The sequence below is a fragment of the Tursiops truncatus genome, chromosome 8 (genome assembly GCF_011762595.2).
Source record: "Tursiops truncatus isolate mTurTru1 chromosome 8, mTurTru1.mat.Y, whole genome shotgun sequence".
Classification (NCBI taxonomy): domain Eukaryota; kingdom Metazoa; phylum Chordata; class Mammalia; order Artiodactyla; family Delphinidae; genus Tursiops; species Tursiops truncatus.
In genome coordinates this window covers 63,887,122-63,911,623 of record NC_047041.1, presented here as the reverse complement: position 1 = coordinate 63,911,623, position 24,502 = coordinate 63,887,122, and the positions used below count along the sequence as shown (strand labels likewise).

The window sequence follows — 24,502 nt, the reverse complement described above, 5'->3', positions numbered from 1 at the left end:
AGAACATAGAGATGGAGCAGAAACTAATGCTGGCTTTGTTTCTCATGAGCTGCTTTTGGTCTATAGATGGTAACGATGGCAAAGGAATAGATAGTCATTCACGGTTGTCGCCATTGACTCTTGAATCCAAGAAAGAATGTTTACCCTTTGACTTCTAATATTATCCTACAATCTGTTTTCTCTGAGGAAACATAGATCATGTTCATAGATAATGATCTTCCTTGTCTCTCTCTTAAATTTGCCAGGGACTGTCAAAATTATATCTTTTCCTATTTTCCTATAATTAAAAATAAATAATACTCTATGTCTTTTCCCAATTCTTGGTTCTCCAGGTTTTCAGAAATCATAACTTTGGACCTTGAAATGACTCTGGTCCTTTTTTCCCCCCTCTGGTTTTGATTTGGTTGTCTGTTAGTATATGTGTGTTTGTCCTTCGGCTCTAGTGAGATGTGGAAAGGTGAGCTGTAATCAGAAAGGTATGAGTGAATTTACGTTTGACTACATAGTATATACTTATCTAAGTCTCTTTCTTAGCAATTGTTTCCCAAATCCAGCTGAATTTTATCTCTGGCTTGCAACCATAGTGAAAGAATGCAGAAAGGAGACAAAACTTTTAAAATGTTCTGTCCAGAAGATAACAAGAACTTTTCTAAAACAAAATATGAAGTTCTAGTATAAATGATGCTTGAGAGAAAAAAAAAAAAGATACAGTGAATTAACTAAAAGTAAAGAACAATCCTTTGTTCTGGTTTATCATTCTTCACCCAAAACCAAGACATTTTGTTGATTTGTGTACTCTGATAGAGACTCTCTCTTCTAAGGGAGGCGAGGAGTCATGGACAGGTTCTGAGCTCAGCGGTGGGAATGTGAAATGGAGATGTGCAGTGCTCTGGGACAAAGATTAAAGTCCCTGAGACAGTACTGGGTAACTGTGGATCAGCGCTGGTTCACCATGATATCTTTGCTTTCAGTTTTGAGTTCCTTGGTGATTCACAAATGTTCTCTCTCTCCACCCTTTATCTAATCAGCCACAATAGATTGTAACTGTCAACCAGAGAACAGTGTATTTATGGCCAAGGAAAGGTAAGTATTTGGTGCAATAGCAACCAAAATTCATTTTGTTATGTATAGGTCTACCACACCATCTTCAAATTTCTTTCCCTTTTATTTTTTCTATTTTTTAATGTTTATTTATGTATTTATTTATATTTATATATTTGGCTGTGCTGGGTCTTAGTTGTGGCACGCAGGATCTACATTGCAGCATGCGGGACCTTTTAGTCGCGCCATGTGGGACTAGTCTCCTGACCAGGGATCGAACCTGGGCCCCCAGCACTGGGAGCACAGAGTCTTAGCCACTGGACCCCTAGGGAAGTCCTTTCTTTCCCTTTTAGAATTGGCTTACTATTTTCTCTCTATAAAGCAAATCATTATTCAACTAATGCGAATATATTATTTTTAGTAAGTCATTAATATTTCAATAATTTTTTTGTTTTGGCCACGCCTAGTGGCATGCGGGATCTTATTTCCCCAACCAGGGACTGAACCCACGCCCCCTACAGGGGAAGCACGGAGTCTTAACCACTGGACCACCAGGGAAGTCTCAATATTTCAATCATCTTTAGAAGCACACAAATCATCCTACCAAAATTATGGATAGAATGGCTACTACAATTTGGGCAATTTTTATGTAAACCAGAGCAATCACATATAATGAATTTATAGTTTGGTGGGTAAAAATGAACACTCTTCTGTATTTTAATTCCCAGTTCAGGGACCATAGGAGGCAACCAAATTTAAAAGAAGGAAAGGGAAAGTACTTGGGCAGGGAACTGGGTCTCCTGGTTTCTAGACCGTTTTGTGCAACTTCAAGGGCAAGACCCTAAATATAGATCTCGGAGTACTTCAGTCACATCATCTGTAGAATTGTGATACTACTACCTACGCTTTACCATCCCCCCTCAAAGATATCATGATCTGAAATGGGAAAGTGCTTTGGACTTCTCAGAAAAACAGTGCTGCAAAGCTTTGAAACATTATTATTATCATTATGATTATTGTCATCATCCTCCTACTTGGTTCTTATCATTATTGATCCTTCTTTCATCAGAGAAACTCAAATAAGATTTATAAAGAGAAACATATGTGGCTTCCCTGGTGGCATAGTGGTTAAGAATCCACCTGCCGATGCAGGGGACACAGGTTCAAGCGCTGGTCCGGGAAGATCCCACATGGTGCGGAGCAACTAAGCCGTGCGCCACAACTACTGTGCCTGCACTCTAGAGCCTGCAAGCCACAACTACTGAGCCCACGTATCACAACTACTGAAGCCCACACGCCTGGAGCCCGTGCTCCACAACAAGAGAAGCCACCGCAATGAAAAGCTCGCGCACCGCAACAAAGAGTAGCCCCCGCTCGCCACAACTAGAGAAAGCCCGCGCACAGCAACGAAGACTCAACACAGCCAAAAATAAATAAATAAAATAAATTTATTTTAAAAAAGAGAGAAACATGTATTCATATAGCACATCTCTAGGAAAATTCAATAATTCCTATATACGAAATAAGTAACTAGCTTAAGTTTTCGAACAAGTTAGTAGATGATCCAGAACCATAATTTCACTCCAGTACATATAAATATATATACCGGTTCTCAGAGCAACAGCAGAAATAACCCATCCCCTGGATTTTTAAACTCACACCCTAGTAACTGAGTGTTTAAATGTCTTGCATACCTATACTTCCAATTAAAAATTTGACCAGCTTTTAAAATTAATCATCAACTTTCCAAAGGTAGTGAGAGAATGGGATTAATTTCAGCTTCTCTTAAGAAGACAACTCAGCCTGACCACAATAGTTTCCTAATTATAGAGAGAGAGGGTGAGGGAGAGACTCAGGGAAGAGCTGCAGTTTGAGTCCAAAGGCAATCTACTGGCAGAATTTCTTGTTTCAAGGAGATCAGTCTTTGTTCTATTAAGACTTTCAACTGATTGGGTGAGGCCTACCCACATTATGGAGAGTAATCTGCTTTACAAAGTCCACCAATTTAAATGTTAATCTCATCCAAAAACACCTTCACAGAAACATCCAGAATGTTCAACCATATATCTGGGCACTGTGGCCTTGGCAAGTTAAAGTAAAAAAATTAATCATCACAGCTGATTTGATTATATTATTCAGACTCAGGTAAATGGTTTAGTGGCATTAAACAAGTACCATACATTATTTTAATTCTGAAAACTATATATTCTATTAAGAGATGAAGCATAAAGTAAAGAAAAACCACTGGAATAAAAGTTTAAAGAAAATAGACATGCACAAGTCAGTTAGCTTCTCCAAATCTCAGTTTCCTCATTTGTGAAATGGAAATAAGAATATTTCTCCTGCAATGAAAACATTGTTTAAAGAGTAAACCTGAGCACTTTACAAATTATTATCAAGTGTATATAAGTATCGATGCTCTGGACATGTGTACTTACTGCCCTCCAAAACATGATTAAATACTTGGTTTATGGCACTGAAGTATCTATTTTCAGTTCTATAATTTACATTTTCAAGAACAATGATTCTTTAACTGCATTGTTTTAGCACACTTTTTGGTCACATTAGTTGTAAGATGTACTGAAATTAGTATTGTCACTAATAAAAATTATATAAAGTACCAAAGTTTGCAAATTATTTTCTTATTTAATAAATTAGAGTGGATGCAATATTATCCCTATAATAGCTTTCTTAGTAACTTGCATTCACATATGCTTTTTTACTTTGGAAAGAAAGGAATACTAGGAATTGCACATGAAGACTATATCATCTAAGTTGCCACTACTAGTAATCTTTTTTTTTTTTGGCCGCGCCTCGAGGCTTGTGGGATCTTGGCTCCCCGACCAGGGATTGAATCCAGGCCACCACAGTGAAAGCACCGAGTCCTAACCACTGGAGCGCCAGGGAATTCCCAACTGCTAGTAATCTTGATCACCTGCCAGCAGTGTTTCTTGCAGATGAACATTACCCATTCTCTAAATTTATTTTTTCTAAAAAAATTATGAAATGCAGTGAACTGAAAGCATCAGTTATCCTCCTCTACTTAAGGCTCAGGTGTGTCTCTGGCCCATCTGATAAAGAAAATTTTGCCCTGAAATGGGCCTCCCACTTCCAGCTTACAAGTCCTATACCCAAAGGTACAAGAGGTATCCATATTGATGAAGTTCAATGAGAGCTGTCATGCTGCTATCTATCCATTTAAGAACTTTATAAACACTATGTTTGACTTAGGAAAAAAAACGGCAAAGGGAAAAATACTAACAGGCAGGATCTTGGTTTATTTCATTCTGTTGTCCTAACAGTATGCATCATAAGCAAGACGATCACATGTCTTTACCTGGTATAGTCCTGGTTTATGCCCACTGTCCCAATGTAATTATTAATGGCACCCTTTCTTACCCAAAGCATAAAGTGCTTAGAACCGTTTATCGATGTATACCCAACTTCTAGTATTGTAAAAGCATGTATTGTGTGCTCACTAAATATTCATTAAATGAATGAATGATGATCCAAGTAAAGACTGACCTGTGAAATAGAAGTCCAAGAATTTAGCTTTGCACTAAAATGTTATGAGCACTGAAGTGGGCTGAATGGTAGCCCCCAAAAGAAATGCCCATGTCCTAATCCCTGAAACTTGTGAATATTATCTTATATGGCAAAAATATAATTAAGGATCTCAAGAGAAGGAGTTCCTCCTGAATTATCTGAGTGCAATCACTCGCATCCTCATAAGAGAGAATCAGAGGGAGTTTTGTGACTCACAGAGAAGAAGGTAATGCCAAGACAGAGCAGAGAGAAATGTAGTCCTACGCCAAGGAATGCCAACAGCCACCAGAAGCTGGAAGAGGCAAGAGATGGATTCTCCTCTAGAGCCTCCATAGGAAGTACAGCCCTTCCAACATATTGATTTTGGACTTCAGACCTACAGAACTGTGAGAAAATTAATTTCTGTTGTTTTAAGCCACCTACTTTGGGACAATTTGTTATGGTAGCCATAAGAAACTAAGGCAAGCACCTTATACATTGCATGCAAAAGTGATAAAAAAAAAAAAGGAATATCCCCATTATGGTTACTCACGTTGCTATAGGAGGGATCTTGGTGCACTTGGGAAAGTATGAGATTCTGCCACACACGAACAATTATTTTGGAAAAGTAATTATTACCTCTTTCAATTTCCCTATCTGTAAAATTGGGGAAATGACACTTCCCTACTTACCCCACATGACTTGTACTGAGACTCAAATGAGAGAATGTATATTCTTGTATTCAATAAATATTTATTGATGCCTATTATATGTCAGGAACTATTCTGCCTATTATATGTCAGGAACTATTCTAAGTACTGTATCTAAAGTACAGTGAACATGACAGACAAGTTACTTGCTGTCATTGAGCTTACCTCCTAATGTGGTAAGCAGATAATACACAAGAAAGAATGGAAAAAATCATTTCAGATAGTGACAAGGACTATGAAAAAAATAAGTGGAGTAATGTGATAGAGTGCCTGGAAGAGGAAACATTACATAGGGCGATCAGGGAAGGCTTTTCTACAAAGGTGACCATAAGCTCATAAAGCTGAGACCTAAATTTTGAAAAAGAGCCAGCCATGTAAAAAACTGGAATAAGAAATTTGGGAGCAGTGGAAGTTGAAAAATAAGTAGCCATAGCCTTTGCATGTTCGAGGAGTACAAAGCTTTGCATGAACTGGGTATGTCTGAAGAATAGAAGAAAAAAGGCCAGTGTGACTAAAGCAGAGAGGTCAAGGAGGAATATGGTAGGAGAAAAGGTCAGAGTGATAGTCAAGGGCTGGATCATGTAAGGCTTTGCAGGCCACAATGAGAGTTTGGATCTTACTGTGGATGTGATGTATATCCATGATCAAGGGCTTTAAGCACAAGTGGTGTTATCTGATTGACATTTTTAAAAGATGACAGGCTTGTGGGTAGAAAACATAGTGGAGAGTGAGAGATGAAGTTGAGAGACCAGTTAGGGGGCTATTGAAGTAATCCAGACTAGAGATAAAGGTGGTTAGATTCAAGTGACAGCAAGGTAGATCAAGAGAAGTGGACCAACTTAAGATATATTTTGGAGATATAGCCAATAGAATTTCTGATGAATTAGATACAGGAGATGAGAGACAGAGGAATTAAGAATGATTCATAGGTTTGGGGCCTTAGCAACTGGCAGATGGTGATCAATGGGGAAAACTATTCTGAACATGTTAAATTTGAAATGCCTATTATATATCCAAGGGGAAATTTCAGTAGGCAATTTGATATATATCTATAGCTTGCATGGGGCGGGGTGGGAATGAATCAGAGATGAAGATATGAATTTGGAAATCATCATCATATGAATGGTATTTACAGTCATAGGACAGATGAATTACCTAGGGAGAAAGTACTCAGAGGGAAGATAAGGCCCAGAATAAATTCTTGGATACTATAATATTTAGAGGTCAAGCAGAGGAGGAGAAGCCAGCAGAGACAGCTGAATTGGTGAAGGAGCCAATGAGGTAGGAGGAAATCCTGGAAAGTGTAAAGTCATGGAAGCCAAGAGAAAAAGGAATGAATAAATGTCAAAAAGATAATATGCACAAATATTTTCTCAGCTCCTGCTATGTGCAAAGAACTCTATTCGAAGTGCAAGAGAAGTGTTCCCCATTTCAATGGCCTTACAATTTTGGAAGGGAGATAAAAGTAAGCCCCATAAAAATACTGCAGTACATAGCCTTCTAACTGACCTCCCTATCTCCAGATTTGCCTTTCAATCCATTCTACATAAGCCACAAGGTTAATTTCCCTAAAACAGCACTCTGATCAATTACAACTGATCAACTTTAAACCAAAACTAGAGGTCTGATCAGCTCAAGAACTTTCTTTGCCCATATAGTCAGTCCTAAATCATCATTCTGGCATTCAAGGAAGGATGGCCCCAGCCTCATCCCCTATTATCCCTTTATGAAACCTTACAGCATTTTTTCTTGGTTGTTCAGTTTAGCATTGATTCTACCCTTTCCTGCCCTTGTATGTAATTGGTGTATATATCTTTTCTTCATCTAGATTGTGAGCTCTTTGAAAACAGGGATTAAGCCCAAGCTCCTTGCCTAGCCATTAGTAGATTAACTCATTAGCCTTATTTTTTTCTGCCAAGTAGAAAAAGACCACCAAATTTTGGTCATATGTTACAGAACATGGATGTTATAATGGAGCAAAATTTGAGTACTGTAGAACTAGATTATGAATAACAAAAAATGGAGAAGGGATGTGTCTAGAAACAGGGAAGTAGTCTGAAACCAGATTACAAAGGGTCTCTTATGCCAAACTAAGGGGTCCCTATGTTATTCTCTTAGGGGAGACCCCCTGAGGTTTTTGAGCAGGGTACTTAAATACTCATATCGGTGCTTCAGAAATGAAATAGTAAAGGGGATAAATAAGGATGGCCTCAAAATTGCAAGCAATGGAGCGCTAGTGGGAATGAATTTTTGGAGGCAGCAACACCAGCCTAACTGGCTCTGTGAGAGACCACTGGGTGTCTGGGGGTGGTGAAAAACAAGGCCAATAGAAGAGGTAGGGTAGGGCCAGCAGATGAAGGGTCTGAAAGCCAGGCAAAGCCATATGAAATGGGATCCCTGGGTTCTAATACCTGTTTCCCTACTTGGGCAAAGTCTTTTACTGTTTCCAGAGTCCAGTTTTCTTTTCCTAGGTTTTTTTTCAGCAGTAAATGTTATCATTTCTATAATACTCTGAACTGCTACAGTGTTTCTCAAAACTTCACTGCACATTAGAGTTACTTGGAGAGCTTTAAAAGCTGTTGATGCTGGATCCGACTCTGAGAGATTCGGACTTATCTGGTCTTGGATGCAGCTAAGGCATGGAGAGTTTTAAAAGGTTCCCCCAGGTGATTCTACTGTGCAGCCGAGGTTGAGATCAAACTGATGTAGAAAGTAGTGAAGCACTAAGATTCTTTTAAGCATGGTAGTAATATGCTGGGGAAAAAAAGTGTTTTAAGGAAGACTAATATGAGTATACAGCATAGAGGGAAAAGACTATAGAACAACCAGAATTTTTCAATAATTCAGGAGGAACAGTTACTAAGGCCTACATTAGCATGCAAGCAATGACACTGTAGGAAAGCAGATGTATGTAGGAAGAAGATGATTTAGAGGGAAGTAACACTGGGACTCAATAATAAATTGAATGTTATACCTGATCAAAGTTTCTAGTATAGAAGAATAGTGGAATCCTTGGCAAAACTAAAATAGTTGTGAAGCAGTTGGATAATCAATATTATTGACAATAAAGTAACTGACATTAAGTAATTACTACATCAGGGACTATGCTATGGGCTTTATATATATTATCTCATTTAATCTTTACAACAACTCTGTAAATACAGTTATTCCCATTTTATAGATTCAGAAACTAAGAAGAGAGAGTAGTTAAACTTGCCCAAAGTCACACAGTAAGTGGTAGAGAAGATATTTGAACTAGCTGGTCTGCTCCTTTTCCTTGTAATAGGAAGATGGTCAGTTAATACTGAGTCTGTTGAATTTGAATAAATAACAACAAAAAAAGAAAAATGGCTATAGAGGCCACACAGGAACATAAATGAGTGAATAAAGTCAGATTTCACTATGGTGGAATGAAGAGAAAACATCTAGATGAGGCAGTCACTACTCAGCTATACTTGAATGTTGCCCTTTTGGAATTTCAGGCCCAGTATTGCCATATTTTAAGATTTTTCATGAAAAGATGGAAATCTAGATTTGTATGTAAAATCTCCTAAAATTTCAATGTCAACTAATTCAAATGTTTAAAACTACTGTATGGCCTAGACTAAATATGGCTGCAAGTTTGTATCTCTGATAAATAGGCTGTTAGAAACTCAGAATTGAAGACAGTAAGAGATCTGGGCTGGAGATGTATGATTGGGGAACCCTTAAGCACAGAGAAGATAATAACCAGCATTTGACATTATTAATTAAACTAATGCAAATATCTATAAGTTAACAAGTCAGTCAGTACTCTAAGAGCTTCACAATCCTTAGAAAACTGACATAAAATGTAAGTGTTAAAATGAGCAGATTGAAGTGGGTGTATTTAAAATTCAATTTTCTATAAACTAAAAGCTAAATTCCAGATGACTTGAATTTTCATACATCCATGATGTGATGGAAATATTTCAAAATGTGAATATCTGCGCCGCCCACTGATGAAAAGTAATTGAAAGATTGTGTTTTATCCGTATTTCTACTTTATTGCTCTTAGCCCAATTTCTCACATACACTCATACCTGCAAAGCCCATAGCATAGGGGGTTCACAATTAGCAAAAATTATATAAAACCTCTTTTATTTTTAATTATTGAGTTTCAAGTTCCTCAATTAGAAGACCATCCAGGTTTTATGATTCAGTAAATACTCTCTTTGAAGTCTAACCTAGAATAGTTTTTGAACACTATTCTTTCTATCAGATTAATGTATTATCAATCATGAAGAATGTAAGCCAGTTATGTCAAAATATCACATATATATGAAAGCTTCTTTGCAAACTGTAAAGCCCTACAGAAATTATTTTAAAATATTATTCTGCTGTTATTTTTGAAGCTAAAAGGGTCCTGAAATTACAAAGTTGTACTTCTTGTATTTGAAACACAATTTTTGCCTTTCCTAAAAATACAGTTTCCTTTTTTAAAAAAATTTTTTTTACATGTAACTAACTCCAAGGGTGAGAATATCTTTTCAGTTGTTAAAGTTCAAGTGAACTTGACTTGATAGCAATAATTTTAGAAAAATATAATAATGAGGGGGAATGATCAGCCTAATACACTGGCAAAGAGCTAAAGATCCTGGAATTGTGTTAGAAACCTTCAGGGCCCACCACACCCTTCAACAATCAGGTGTAAATGTCCTAGGAAAAACTGGCACCTCGGTTGAAAATCGTATTGAGGAGTAGGTACTTTCAACCCCAAAGCTGTTGACATGTCAAACAGGTTTGAATCCTTGGAAATCCTGCCCTTTGTTGGACACTTTCTTTAAACGTCATCCACGTTAAAACACCCCTCCACACACACACAGTTTCTTCCTTTAGATTACACATTATATCAAGAACTATATTCAAGATGAAGATGGAGACATTTCTGTTAAGTATATGGAAATATGACTCCATTTTTGTATAGCTAAAATGTCGCATACGATGGAATACTTCATTTTACTGCAACTCTCCCTTAAAATATTAGCCGAGAAGTATAAATAGTGCAACCTGCCGGCTTTGAAAAGCCTAATCCTATTTGTTAGGATGGACCTTCTGTAAAATGGAAATATACGGCTGTCAGTCTTCAAAGTGCTTAAAAAACAAACAAATCAGGAGCTGGCAATTGAAATCCTCCAGACTCCCGCCCTCCGCAAACACTTCTTCCAAAGAATTCTGGTATATTCTAGGTCTTCCTCCGTGACCGCTGGCAAGACATTCCTTTGGGAAAAGCTGCTTCTTTAGTGAGGTACAAAGACAATAAACCCCTTCCTTTCATCCCTTTCTCATTCACTCAGCAGGGGGTGGAATCAATAGGGAACTGAATGAAGCTCTTTTAACGCTTGGAGATGAATCGTCTTTTCTCCTGAACTCTACTCTCCCGGCTCCCCGACCTAAAGGCTGCCGAAGCCGAGCACCTGGAGACCAACGATTCCCGGCGCAGCGCCGCGGGGGCGCCAGGCCTTAGCCCTACAGGCCCGTCCCAGGGAGGCCCAGCCTGCGAGGGGCAATCTCGGCTCCTCGGGGGCGCTAGGAAAAGCAGAGCTCGCACACGCCAAGGACAGGGTCGGGTGGAAGGGCGAGCTTCCTTCCCACATTCCCGGTGAGAAAACGAGGTAGAGGGGCTGGGGGGCTGTATATCTCGAGCATGGGATACAGGCTCCAGGAACAAAGAGACAGGAGGAAGACAAGGCAGCCACACCGACGCAGACTCAAAGGGCTCTAGGACTTTACGCAAATGGGCAGCAACCCGACGATGCTCAGTTCCCCTTACGCCACTGGCCTGGCCTCAGAGCCTTCGCGAATATGGCTTTGCGCACTGCGGAGGGGCTGCGCCGCAACCGAGCTTGGCCCTGTGGCTCCTCCCCGCCGCCCTGCGCTGATTGGCGGCAGACAGAAGCCGGGTCGCTGATTGGGTGGCAAAGGAGCCATTCGGGGCGGCTCTGGTGGGTTCGGCTGCCCTAGAGTGATAAGTTCGGGTTCAGACACGCCTCAGCGCCAGCAGCGAGTCGGGAGCTCTATGGAGGTGGCGGCGAGAATCGGGCGGTGGCTGCAGCAGCGACTGTTTTGAGCTGAGAGTTTCAAGCCAGTCCCGACTCCTTCCTCCCCCTTCCCTCCCCCTTTTTTGTTTTCCGTTCCCCTCCCCCTCCCTTCCCCGCCCGTCCCCGACGACCGGATCCTGAGGAGGCAGCTGCAGCGGCAGCTGCTGAGTTCTCGGTGAAGGTGAGTGGAGCCGCTGCCGCCGGCGCCGCCGCCGAGTGAAGCGCTCTAAGATGGCCGCCGCCCCTGCCCGCTTCTTCTCGAGCGGTACAAAATGGCGGTCGCAGGCGGAACCGGGCGGGGCGACCCCTTTCTAGTGTTTCCTCCGCGCTTCGGGCACCTGAAAATTCTTCCCCTTTGTTCTCCCTTCCCGTTGCTGACGGAGTAGAAGGAACTTGGCGGCCCCTGGACGTCTTTGTGGTTGTCGGTGGCCGTCCCCCGCGGAGCCGGAGCCCGGGCGCGGGTGTGCTCCGACGGGGAGAGCGTGGCGGGGCGGTGCGAGCTGGGGGGGAGGGACGCGGGCCGGCGGGGAGGGCCCGGCCGTTGGCGCGGGACCAGCCGAGGCGGAGGAGTCCTGGAGCCCGGCCTCCCGGCGGGGAGGAGGTGTATGAGGCCCGGGGCCGGCGGGGAGCGGCGGGCTGCCCTTGGTGGAGAAGCGAAGGGCCTGCCTGGCGAGCCCTGCCTGCGACGGGAGAGGGGAGGGAAGCGAGGGTTTTTGAGTTTTTGTCGGGTGGGGAGGGAGCAGCGAGGCGGCTGTCAGTTCCTCGGGGATTTATGGGTGGGAGGGGGCCGCTGGAGGCGGCGGGTGGGAAGGCGGCCGCCTTCCTGCCTGAGAACAAAGAGCTGGGCCGCGGGGGCGGCCTCCACTCCTCCCCGAGGCTTGCCCACGGCGGCTTCGCGAGAGGCTGTCGGAAGCACTTCCCTAACTCGGGCCTGGGTGGGAGGAATCCACTGCTCTTTTGTTCCCAGGAAAGGAAAAAATGGGGCGGAGGTTCCTGCTGCCATGTTGTGGTCCCGGTCTTCTGACGGGCCCTGTGCGCCCAGTTAAGAGTGAACAGTGGGGAAAGCCGTCTTCAGTTACCCCTTAGTGTAGTGTAGTTCGTTGTTGAGGCAGTGAAAACCTAAAACTGTTTTCCCAGGACGTGCCCGTCTTGTTAAGAGTTAGATTGTCTATTACTGATCTCAGTGCCCAGCTGTAAAGGAGGTAGAATGTGGCTTTCTTAAGGATTGGTTCTTAGCATTTGAGAGGTTCTTACATTTCTATGTAGGCACTTCCTTGCGTTCTTGAACACGAGAATTTCCAGGTGGTAAACAAAATAAAATTTTATTGTCCATTTGTGTTTCGAGTACATTCTATTTTAGTCTTAAGAGATCTGCAATGCAGTGTAAGGTCAATCAACTGCAGTGTCAGGCTCTGAAATAAATTGTAATTGAAGCGGGTTTACAGATTTGTATGATAGTGTCTAATTTTGGTACTCTTTCTCATTCTAGGTTTTTCATTTCTCCCATTCCCTTCCCTCCCCACCCCATCCATTAATATTATTCTTTTGAAGATTCTTCGTTGTCAAGCCGCCAAAGTGGAGAGTGCGATTGCAGAAGGGGGTGCTTCTCGTTTCAGGTATGTGTAGATTTATTTTGGCAATTATTGTGACAAGACTAATCACAAAACCAAAGGAATAACCACACCAAGTAATTCTGATTTAATTGTGCTGCAGGTTTAATTTATAATGTGCAGTGTACATTTTTTTTAAAGCCCTAAAATTGTCATTGTTTTCTATTTACTATCTGAAGAATAAATGTAATTAATTACTTGGGTTTCCATTGGGCCTAAGTTCAGTCTTCATCTGTGGTGTCATTACTGAAATGCAGAATAATTAAAGAGATCCTTTATCTTTTTTGAGGGAAATATACTTGGAGTATACTTTTTTTTTTAAAAAAAAGTTTTTCTGTTAAATAGTGCTTCTTCGGGCGGAGGAGGAAGTAGGGGTGCACCTCAGCACTATCCCAAGACTGCTGGCAACAGGTATAGTAAACATGTGAAAAGAATGACTTCTGTAAATAACAGATTTAGGTTAATGATGTTTCTAATGCATTACAGCATAGTTAATAAGGCATCAGGAATCCTATCTTAACGGGTATGATTTCTGTTACATGTCCTAAAATTAGAATATCAGTTCTTAATTATTTCTTAGCCAAACCATCTAATATGAGTTGATATTCTCAACTGCTATTTTATCCTGTTACACTTCGGATTACTTTCACTGATGTTGTTTCTGAAGCCAGCCATTATTGTCCATTACTAAATTGTGGTAGTAAATCTGTATGCGTATAACATGGTCATGAAACATTAGAAGATGTTGGTTCTTGTGGTGTGGCTCCTGGACCAGCAACACTGGCATCACCTGGGAGCTTAGAAATGCAAATTATCGGGCCTTACCCCAGACCCACTAAAGCAGAAACTGGGGTGGGCCTAGGAATCGTTTAACAAGCCCTTCAGGTGATTCTGATATGCAATATTGTTTGAGAACCACTGATTGTGAGTTGCTTAGTTGTAAGGGAAGTTGATAAAAACCTAAACTGTTTTTTCTGTTTAGAAGGATTTCTGATCTGTATGACATTTGATATGTGAGTGGATGCTATGTTTCAAGTTGTCTTAATCTTTATTTTCCTAATTTTTTACTAGCGAGTTCCTGGGGAAAACCCCAGGGCAAAACGCTCAGAAATGGATTCCTGCACGAAGCACTAGACGAGATGACAACTCCGCAGCAAACAACTCCGCAAATGAAAAAGAACGACATGATGCAATCTTCAGGAAAGTAAGAGGGTAAGTTTATTGGGGCTGTTTTGTCCTTTAAATAGAAGGAGGGAAGAAATGGATTAACTGTGTTTCTTTTGTGTGTGTGCTATATTACTTAGAAGGCAATGTTCATGCCCTAAGTCTATTTTAATGAATGCCAGTGTTGACAGTTTTAAGCTGAAAATTGACACATCAGTGTTTTGGGGCTCAGTTAGTTGCTTTCAGTCATTGGGTTAAAATGCACAAGCCCATTGTGCTGACATTTCCTATGCCTGCTGTGTACCTAGTGATGCACAGAACATAACGGTTTTAGCTCCTGGATCTAGCCTTGGTTTTGAGGATGAGTTTCTTGTCCAACAGCTGGGGACCCTCCAATTAGGTAGATATATTTTAAATAACAGGTTTATTTCAACTTTGGTTAGATGGGTTAAGAAGAACATGGCTTGATATTAAAGGGGAAAGTGATGGGGAAAAAAATGAACATAATTTAAAGGCGATTTTTCAACTAAATAATTCCTTGTGTGTTGGCTGATACCTAGTCTGAATCCTCTTTTCCTAGCATACTAAATAAGCTTACTCCTGAGAAGTTTGACAAGCTATGCCTTGAGCTCCTCAATGTGGGTGTAGAGTCTAAACTCATCCTTAAAGGGGTCATACTGCTGGTAAGTTAAATAAGTTGGCTTAATAACCGAAAGGGAGAGGAAAAGATTTAACCCAGGTTGGGGTGTGTGTGTGTGTGTTGTTGTTTTTTACATTTGCATTATTGCTTAAAACTGAGGTGTGAGTTACACATTAGATGTATGTATCTCTGCATACTGGTGGGGTTTTTTTTTTTTTTTTTTAAGAAAAGCACTAACTTTTAATGGTATCAGACTTAAGAGGTCATTTTAAATTGTATGTGTTGTGTTGCAGGGTTAATTGGGTTATTAGGCTATTGAGGGGGGTTTTGCTTTGTTTTTCCTTATGTGAAAAATGCCATATTTTGGTTTTGGAAATGAGTTTTATGATAGTTGATGTGATTCTAGCATCTGTTTATAGTTTTTCCAAGATAATTTCAACTCCTGAGGGGGGAGGGTTTTGCTAATATGAGATCTGTGTAATTAGACTTCTTTGGTACACTGCAATAGCTTACAAAATGTAAGTGCTTATATTTTTCTAGGCTGTGTACTAAAGCACTTTACATGCCTCACCTGATTTAGTGTACGCAATAAGCCTTACACAAGAGAGATGTTCTTATTCCCAGGTTACGGATGAGGCATAGAGAATTTGTCAGAAATTTGTGAGATTCAAGATCCTTAAGACTACAAGGAAGTATTAAGTTATAAAGAAAGGTTTTTTTCAAGAGTTGTCATGTTTAGTTTTAAAAAGTCATTTATTTCAGATTGTGGACAAAGCCCTAGAAGAGCCAAAGTATAGCTCACTGTATGCTCAGCTATGTCTGCGATTGGCAGAAGATGCACCAAACTTTGATGGCCCAGCAGCAGAGGGTCAGCCAGGACAGAAGCAAAGCACAGTAAGTGGTAGTGTTTGCTTGCTTATTTAAAGTTGATCTGAAAGGTTTCATTAGCAAGCCCTGACAAAAGCGTCTTTTGTTTCCAATAGACATTCAGACGCCTCCTAATTTCCAAATTACAAGATGAATTTGAAAACCGAACCAGAAATGTTGATGGTGAGAATTTGTTTGGTACTATGTAGTACTGTATATGTTCAACTTAATTCTGAATGTTGACTTTATTCTTTCTTATTTCAGTCTATGATAAGCGTGAAAATCCCCTCCTCCCCGAGGAGGAGGAACAGAGAGCCATTGCTAAGATCAAGATGTTGGGGAACATCAAATTCATTGGAGAACTTGGAAAGCTTGATCTTATTCATGAATCTATCCTTCATAAGTGCATCAAAACAGTAAGTATGAGTGGGAATGTAAGCTTATATTAATCACTGGGTACATCGTTATTTGGGGGAAATGGGTCAATTATAATTTATAACTTTGCCATTTGAGAGTATTGGTAGGCTAAATATTTTAGATTGCCAGCAAAATTGTTATTTAAATGTTGTAAATATGCAGTATGTTTTGCGAGGTAGGGGTAGAACTGATTGCCTACCTATGTGTAAGTTGCTCAGTTTGGAGGGATGTCTTCAACAGAAACCAGATAAAGAGTTCTATACTAGACACTGTAGGAACTATGAGTCAATGCAAACTTAAGGGAAAGTGCTACATCTAAACCAAGAAGGATTTATTTTTATTTTTTTAATTATTTTTATTTATTTATTTTTGGCTGTGTCGGGTCTTTGTTGCTGTGTGCGGGCTTTCTCTAGTTGGGGTGAGCAGGGGCTACTCTTCATAGAGGTGTGCAGGCTTTTCATTGCGGTGGCTTCTCTTGTTGCAGACCACACGCTCTAGGCACTTGGGCTTCAGTAGTTGTGGCTTTAGGGTTCTAGAGCGCAAGCTCAGTAGTTGTGGCGCATGGGCTTAGTTGCTCCGCGGCATGTGGGATCTTCCCAGACCAGGGCTCGAACCCTTGTCCCCTGCATTGGCAGGCGGATTCTTAACCACTGCGCCACCAGGGAAGCCCCCCAAGAAGGATTTATAAACATGTGACATTTGTTTCTTTTGGTAGCTTTTGGAAAAAAAGAAGAGAGTCCAACTCAAAGATATGGGAGAGGATTTGGAGTGCCTCTGTCAGATAATGAGGACAGTGGGACCTAGGTTAGACCATGAACGAGCCAAGGTATGTGTGTTGCTGACAGAAACAGTGTAAGCTTGTCTTGATATTATTCAAATCAAACCTATTTTTGTGATATAGATAGCTATTAGTCATTAACCTTGATAATACTTAGAAGCCTTAAATAGTATACATTTGCCTTTAGCGTTTTCTTCTAAAAGTGGTTTTTTTCTTTTTTCTTTCAGTCCTTAATGGATCAGTACTTTGCCCGAATGTGCTCCTTGATGTTAAGTAAGGAATTGCCAGCGAGGATTCGTTTCCTGCTGCAGGTAAAACTGGTTTCTTTAGGTATGCTGACTTTCTGTTTAGGAATATTAAAATAATACTTAATAAAACTCTTTATATTAAAGGATACCGTAGAGTTGAGAGAACACCATTGGGTTCCTCGCAAGGCTTTTCTTGACAATGGACCAAAGACGATCAATCAAATCCGTCAAGATGCAGTAAAAGTAAGTTTTGCTTTGTTTTTAATCAAGTGGGTTTTAAGTTTATAATAGCACTAAGACGACCTTAAACTTTTTGAGACTGTCTCATCTTACCAGTAGAGCTTAATGTTTATGGTGTCTTGTATGCCCTTTTGAGAGAAGAAGTTGTTTATAGAAATTATATAAATAGCACTCTTTATAGTCCAGGGAAGTATTTCTAGTTTTCCCAATAGAAGAAGTTTAGTTTTATGTAAAACCGTGTTCAGAAATAAGTGTTTATTCACTTTATTTCTGAAGGATCTAGGAGTGTTTATTCCTGCTCCTATGGCTCAAGGGATGAGAAGTGACTTCTTTCTGGAGGGACCGTTCATGCCACCCAGGATGAAAATGGATAGGGACCCACTTGGAGGACTTGCTGATATGTTTGGACAAATGCCAGGTGATTTTGAACAAAATAGTGGTTTGGTTACATTAAAAACTGAGTTTTAACATTTTAATAGTAAAGAGTTCTTCATGTCTGTATTTTAAGGTAGCGGAATTGGTACTGGTCCAGGAGTTATCCAGGATAGATTTTCACCCACCATGGGGCGTCATCGTTCAAATCAACTCTTCAATGGCCATGGGGGACACATCATGCCTCCCACACAATCGCAGTTTGGGGAGATGGGAGGCAAGTTTATGAAAAGCCAGGTAAGAAAACATTTAAGGATGTTTAGGCAACAGGTATTAAATCTTGGAATGTATATGAATAGATTTGCTTTTTTAAAAGGACAGATATTTCAGGTCTAGGAAACCGAAAAACAATGTGTGTTTTTCTAAACCAAATTTATATGTGTGACAGTTATTTCAAACTGGGTAAAATGCTTATCCTTGAGATTAGTAAAGTATTAGTAAAGTCACATCGCTTTATGTAAGTTAGGTTAGATATTTATTCTTCCTGTTTCACCTTTTACTTTCTCTGGGCAAATTCAGTTAAGCTTTTCTATGGCTTGGCCTCATCCCTTTGGTACTTGATTACCATAATTTGTGGACCCCTTTTTATCTAGACTTTCTTTCTCTCTTTCTGAAATAGGGGCTAAGCCAGCTGTACCATAACCAGAGTCAGGGACTCTTATCCCAGCTGCAAGGACAGTCGAAGGATATGCCACCTCGGTTTTCTAAGAAAGGACAGCTTAATGCAGATGAGGTACACTTGCCTATGTTACTTATATACCATAGTTTGTCGATTCAGAAATCTATTGCCCGATGATTATAAAAAGACGCGTTATTAAGAGGACTTAATGCTGGAATCCTTTACCTTCTTTCTCTCTTTTCTGTACTATTTTTTCTTTCTTTGGATGTCCAGCATCCTATGAGTGAAGATTATGAGATATGAGGGCAAATGTCTTAAAAGTCTTCAGTTAGAGCAAGGAAAATGGTTGATGAGATTTTTATTGTGACTTCCCAGCAAATAGAATGACTTAGAATAAAGTAAAATGTTTTCTAAACTTTTAATTAAATTTTCTGGGTTTTAATATTTTAGTGATGCTAATCCTTCGAGAATTCTGGTATAAGATTTATAACAGTATTTTATTTTTGTGTGCATCAGATCTTTAGTTTTCTTGCCAGAAATTAAACCTAATAACATGGAGTAACCTGTTTAGTTATTTAAGATACTTAAATTTCTGCCATAGATTCTATCATGCTTGTGTATGCTGAATTAACTTTAGGATGTTGGAGTGTTGCATTCAATATGTTAGCTAACTGCTTGTTAACTTGGATATCTGTTCTGATTTGTTCGCAATTCTAGATTAGCCTGAGGCCTGCTCAGTCTTTCCTAATGAATAAAAATCAAGTGCCAAAGCTTCAGCCCCAGATAACTATGATTCCTCCCAGTGCACAACCACCGCGCACTCAAACACCACCTCTGGGACAGGTATGCACTGCAGCATGACAGTGTTTTCTGTCATTCCAGTACTTTCTGAAGATGTCTGAAGGCTGCTTTTTAATGTCTTCTCTTAACTTCATAAGCTCCTTTTTAGTAATAAAAAAATATTAAACATTCATATCTACCATTTTGCTGTTTTTTAGACACCTCAGCTTGGTCTCAAAACTAATCCACCACTTATTCAGGAAAAGCCTGCCAAGACCAGTAAAAAGCCACCACCGTCAAAGGAAGAACTGCTTAAATTGACCGTAAGTCTCAAATAATCCCATAGTCTGGTTCATGGAGTGTATTTGAGATAGGAAAACTCTAAAGATATTTGGACTTTGTTCTTTTCAGGAAACTGTTGTAACCGAATATCTGAATAGTGGAAATGCAAACGAAGCTGTCAATGGTGTAAGAGAGATGAGGGCTCCTAAACACTTTCTCCCCGAGATGTTAAGCAAAGTAATCATCCTGTCACTAGACAGAAGTGATGAAGATAAAGAAAAAGCAAGTTCTTTGATCAGTTTACTTAAACAGGAGGGGATAGCCACAAGTGACAACTTCATGCAGGTAGAATACTTTCCGGATTCCATAAGAACTCTTGCCTTTCAAATTTGGAAACTAATAAAACTGACTGTTATATATTCCTTCTAAGGCTTTCCTGAATGTATTGGACCAGTGCCCCAAACTGGAGGTTGACATCCCCTTGGTGAAATCATATTTAGCACAGTTTGCAGCTCGTGCTATTATTTCGGAGCTGGTGAGCATTTCAGAACTAGCTCAACCACTGGAAAGTGGCACCCATTTTCCTCTCTTCTTACTTTGTCTTCAGCAATTAGCTAAATTACAAGATCGAGAATGGTTAACAGAGCTTTTCCAACAAAGCAAGGTCAATATGCAGAAAATGCTCCCAGGTAAGAGAATGCTGGGGATTTTTTTTGTTTATTTTTAATACTAAATCTGGGGATTCCTTAGTACCCTGAGTGAATTTATATAGGTCAGTGTGATTACCCTGTCCAGATAACAATAAGCATTCCCACAGACAGACTTTGTCTTTATAAAAAGAAGAGGTTATTATGATTTAACTATTTTCATTTGGTCCAAATACTGGGTTTCCTTTGCTAGGTTAGTTCCTTATTATTTTACATGAATCTTGTGCATTTGGAAAATCATTTGTAGAGCAGTTTTCTAGACCAACATAGGTAAAATGAACTACCTGATGATGGGAATGGCTTTGTCTCTTCAGAAATTGATCAGAATAAGGACCGCATGTTGGAGATCTTGGAAGGAAAGGGACTGAGTTTCTTATTCCCACTCCTCAAATTGGAGAAGGAACTGTTAAAGCAAATAAAGTTGGATCCATCTCCTCAAACCATATATAAGTGGATTAAAGATAACATCTCTCCCAAACTTCATGTAGATAAAGGATTTGTGAACATCTTAATGACTAGGTAAGATAACAGAGTTGTGGTTTTCTACATTTAGTAGAGAGTAAACCTGTGTTTTGTTTCCTAGAAAAAAGTCTACAAGGTAAGGGACTAAGAATTGTCTGTTTCTTGAGCTAGAAAATTCACTTTGAGGTTCTAACAAGACCTCTTTCTGTGCAGCTTCTTACAGTACATTTCTAGTGAAGTAAACCCACCCAGTGATGAAACAGATTCTTCCTCTGCTCCTTCCAAAGAACAGTTAGAGCAGGAAAAACAACTGCTTCTTTCCTTCAAGCCAGTAATGCAGAAATTCCTTCATGATCACGTTGATCTACAAGTCAGTGCCCTCTATGCTCTTCAGGTGCACTGCTACAATAGCAACTTCCCAAAAGGTGAGAGGACCAACATCAGAAGAATGATGAGTGAGGGGCAATTCTTAAACAGCACACAAAATAATGGGGTTACATTTTGTCTTTTAGGCATGTTACTCCGCTTTTTTGTTCACTTCTATGACATGGAGATTATTGAAGAAGAAGCTTTCTTGGCTTGGAAAGAAGACATAACCCAAGAGTTTCCAGGGAAAGGCAAGGCTTTGTTCCAGGTAAATCTTGAGAGAAATTTGGTTTGCTTTTTCCAGTTGGTATTGTTTTATAATAAGCCTTTTAAAATTGAAATACAAGCAAAATAGTCCTGGTAATTTGTACATACATGTGATTCTTCACTATTAAAAGCTGTGGTAGGGCTTCCCTGGTGGCGCAGTGGTTGAGAGTCTGCCTGCTGATGCAGGGGACACGAGTTCGTGCCCTGGTCCGGGAGGATCCCACATGCCGCGGAGCGGCTGGGCCCGTGAGCCATGGCCACTGGGCCTGCGCGTCCGGAGCCTGTGCTCCGCAACGGGAGAGACCACAACAGTGAGAGGCCCGCGTACCGCAAAGGGAAAAAAAAAAAAAAAAAAAAACTGTGGTAAAGCAGGCAGTAAGCAAAATGAAGTAAAGCTATGAAATAAAAGGCTTCAATCCTAGTAGTGTCTAAGCTGTTAGATTAGAGGTGGCTAACATTTTTTAGAAGTAAAGCTACTTATAAAGATAGGGTGATTGTACACGATTGGATTGAGACTTTTTTTTTTTTTTTTTTTTTTTTTTTTTTTTTTTTTTTTTGCGGTACGCGGGCCTCTCACTGTTGTGGCCTGTCCCGTTGCGGAGCACAGGCTCCGGACGTGCAGGCTCAGTGGCCATGGCTCACGGGCCCAGCTGCTCTGCGGCATGTGGGATCTTCCCGGACCAGGGAATGAACCCGTGTCCCCTGCATTAGCAGGCGGACTCTCAACCACTGTGCCACCAGGGAAGCCCCTGAGCCATTTTTTTAACTGTCAGTAAACATGAGATTGTTTCTGATTTCTCATACCATGATTTTTTATCTTACTTAGTGGAGTAGAATTCTAGCCATGGGGAAGAACTTGTATGTCAGGGGATTCCACAGCATACGTTAATCATCTGGAAAGTAATTTAAAAGGAAGTTCCAGGTCTGATCCTAGACATTCTGATTTAGTAGGCTAGTGTGTGTTACACAACCCAGGTGATTCTCATACTATTTTTCTAGGGGCCAGGCTTTGAGAAATGCTGGTCTATGGTATCTTTATTCCTAAGGTTCAGGAACTAGTTTCATGAGGATTATCCTCACAGCATTTGTCCGCAGTCTTGTCCTTGGGGAATCTGATCCTACAGGTCCGGGGTGGGGCTGGAGATCTACTGCTCCGAATCTTCTTTGTTGTCCTGTGTGCCTTTCCACCCCCGCCACACACACACCGCATTGCTTATGTATTTAAGTTTGGGAGGAGCCACTGTCCCATATTAAAACAGTCCTGAAGTGTAATGGAGTGGTGTCAAAGAACGACACCCAAGTTGACGGTTCCTAAGCAGCTTGTAATCCCAAATCCAAATAATAAGCCATTTTTTTTTAAACATCTTTATTGGAATATAATTGCTTTACAGTGTTGTGTTAGTTTCTGCTGTATAACAAAGTGAATTAGCTATATGTATACGTATATCCCCATATCCCCTCCCTCTTGTGTCTCCCTCCCACCCTCCTTATCCCACCCCTCTAGGTGGACACAAAGCACCAAGCCAATCTCCCTGTGCTATGCGGCTCCTTCCCACTAGCTAGCTATTTTACGTTTGGTAGTGTATATACGTCAGTTCTACTCTCTCACTTCATCCCAGCTTACCCTTCCCACTGTCTGTGTCCTCAAGTCCATTCTCTACGTCTGGGTCTTTATTCCTGTCCTTAAGCCATTCTTTAAAATAACTTACAGCTAATACACAAATGTAGGTTCTGAAGACTGTTTGCAATTACAAAATGTGTGGTACTGTCTAAAACTTTTGTCCTTAGGTAGGTTGTTTGTTCGATCTGGAATAAAAAATTCTGCTATTCTGTCTGTAAGTACTACTTATTTCATTAAATTACAAATTTACAGGTGAATCAGTGGCTAACCTGGCTAGAAACTGCTGAAGAAGAAGAATCAGAGGAAGAAGCTGACTAAAAGAACCAGCCAAAGCCTTAAATTGTGCAAAACATACTGTTGCTATGATGTAACTGCATTTGACCTAACCACTGCGAAAATTCATTCCGCTGTAATGTTTTCACAATATTTAAAGCAGAAGCACGTCAGTTAGGATTTCCTTCTGCATAAGGTTTTTTTGTAGTGTAATGTCTTAATCATAGTCTACCATCAAATATTTTAGGAGTATCTTTAATGTTTAGATAGTATATTAGCAGCATGCAATAATTACATCATAAGTTCTCAAGCAGAGGCAGTCTATTGCAAGGACCTTCTTTGCTGCCAGTTATCATAGGCTGTTTTAAGTTAGAAAACTGAATAGCAACACTGAATACTGTAGAAATGCACTTTGCTCAGTAATACTTGAGTTGTTGCAATATTTGATTATCCATTTGGTTGTTACAGAAAAATTCTTAACTGTAATTGATGGTTGTTGCCGTAATAGTATATTGCCTGTATTTCTACCTCTAGTAATGGGCTTTATGTGCTAGATTTTAATATCCTTGAGCCTGGGCAAGTGCACAAGTCTTTTTAAAAGAAACATGGTTTACTTGCACAAAACTGATCAGTTTTGAGAGATCGTAAATGCCCTTGAAGTGGTCTTTGTGGGTGTGAAACAAATGGTGAGAATTTGAATTGGTCCCTCTTATTATAGTATTGAAATTAAGTCTACTTAATTTATCAAGTCATGTTCATGCCCTGATTTTATATACTTGTATCTATCAATAAACATTGTGATACTTGATATAGTTGTGTGACTTTAAGTAGCACCTACAAATTTATGAAGAACTGATAGGTTTTGTTTTGAGATAGGTCTGTCTTAGGAACTTCTAATTCATAATCAGAAATTCACAATTTTCTGATTAGACAGAAAATTCAAGGTGGTTATTCCTCTTTAGGTCATGTTACTGGAAGTAACCAATATACGATTCCTGTAATCAAGGGCAGTGCTGAGAATCACAAGTCTTATGACTTCAAAGGGACGTTGCTAATGCATAACGACAAACGTGGTGACATTTATCTTTTCGTCACCATACTGAACTATGTGGTGAACTGAGAGGTTCATCACCCTCATGGTCAAGACAAGTGTAACAATCCTATCAATCATCATTCTCAGTAATTGTAATTGTTCTGTTTCAAGGAAGGTTCCCCCTTGAAACCCCAGAGTAGCCCAGTAAAACTGGCTCCTTAATCCAACTGAAGCCCTGCATGGAGGTTTAAAATATATTTTCAGAAACCACTTAATAAGCATTTGCTCAAATTGCCCTTGTTAACCAGCTCTAGGAATGTGACAGTCCTAGGCAGGCTTTGGCTTGGGTAGGGGCTCTTGA

At 40.2% G+C, this 24,502-nt stretch overlaps 1 protein-coding gene and 1 non-coding gene across 2 annotated transcripts; both read left to right on the top strand.

Moving 5' to 3' along the window:
* The first annotated feature begins 11,099 nt into the window (after nucleotides 1–11,099).
* EIF4G2 (eukaryotic translation initiation factor 4 gamma 2) lies at nucleotides 11,100–23,916 on the top strand. Its single transcript, XM_073809436.1, has 23 exons — nucleotides 11,100–11,243; nucleotides 11,373–11,516; nucleotides 12,887–12,951; nucleotides 13,291–13,356; nucleotides 14,017–14,157; nucleotides 14,690–14,792; nucleotides 15,512–15,643; nucleotides 15,733–15,799; nucleotides 15,881–16,032; nucleotides 16,749–16,859; nucleotides 17,039–17,122; nucleotides 17,204–17,302; nucleotides 17,576–17,717; nucleotides 17,808–17,968; nucleotides 18,351–18,464; nucleotides 19,068–19,193; nucleotides 19,349–19,453; nucleotides 19,542–19,757; nucleotides 19,843–20,101; nucleotides 20,434–20,638; nucleotides 20,795–21,006; nucleotides 21,094–21,215; nucleotides 23,088–23,916. Exons 1-23 carry the CDS (start codon nucleotides 11,100–11,102, stop codon nucleotides 23,151–23,153), a joined length of 3,036 nt encoding a protein of 1,011 aa, XP_073665537.1. The 3' UTR covers nucleotides 23,154–23,916.
* On the top strand, nucleotides 18,517–18,659 carry LOC117313465 (small nucleolar RNA SNORD97). Its single transcript, XR_004527973.1, has one exon. It is a non-coding gene; the product is annotated as a small nucleolar RNA SNORD97 (small nucleolar RNA).
* Nucleotides 23,917–24,502: the final 586 nt, after the last annotated feature.

What these genes read in the sequence shown, in the direction of transcription:
- EIF4G2 (XM_073809436.1), top strand. Translation starts at nt 11,100, where the DNA reads ATGGCTTTGCGCACTGCGGAGGGGCTGCGCCGCAACCGAGCTTGGCCC. An exon ending in CTGCTGAGTTCTCGGTGAAG is followed by an intron (nt 11,517 to 12,886) that starts GTGAGTGGAGCC and finishes ATTCTTTTGAAG; the next exon opens with ATTCTTCGTTGTCAAGCCGC. An exon ending in AAGAACTGCTTAAATTGACC is followed by an intron (nt 19,454 to 19,541) that starts GTAAGTCTCAAA and finishes TGTTCTTTTCAG; the next exon opens with GAAACTGTTGTAACCGAATA.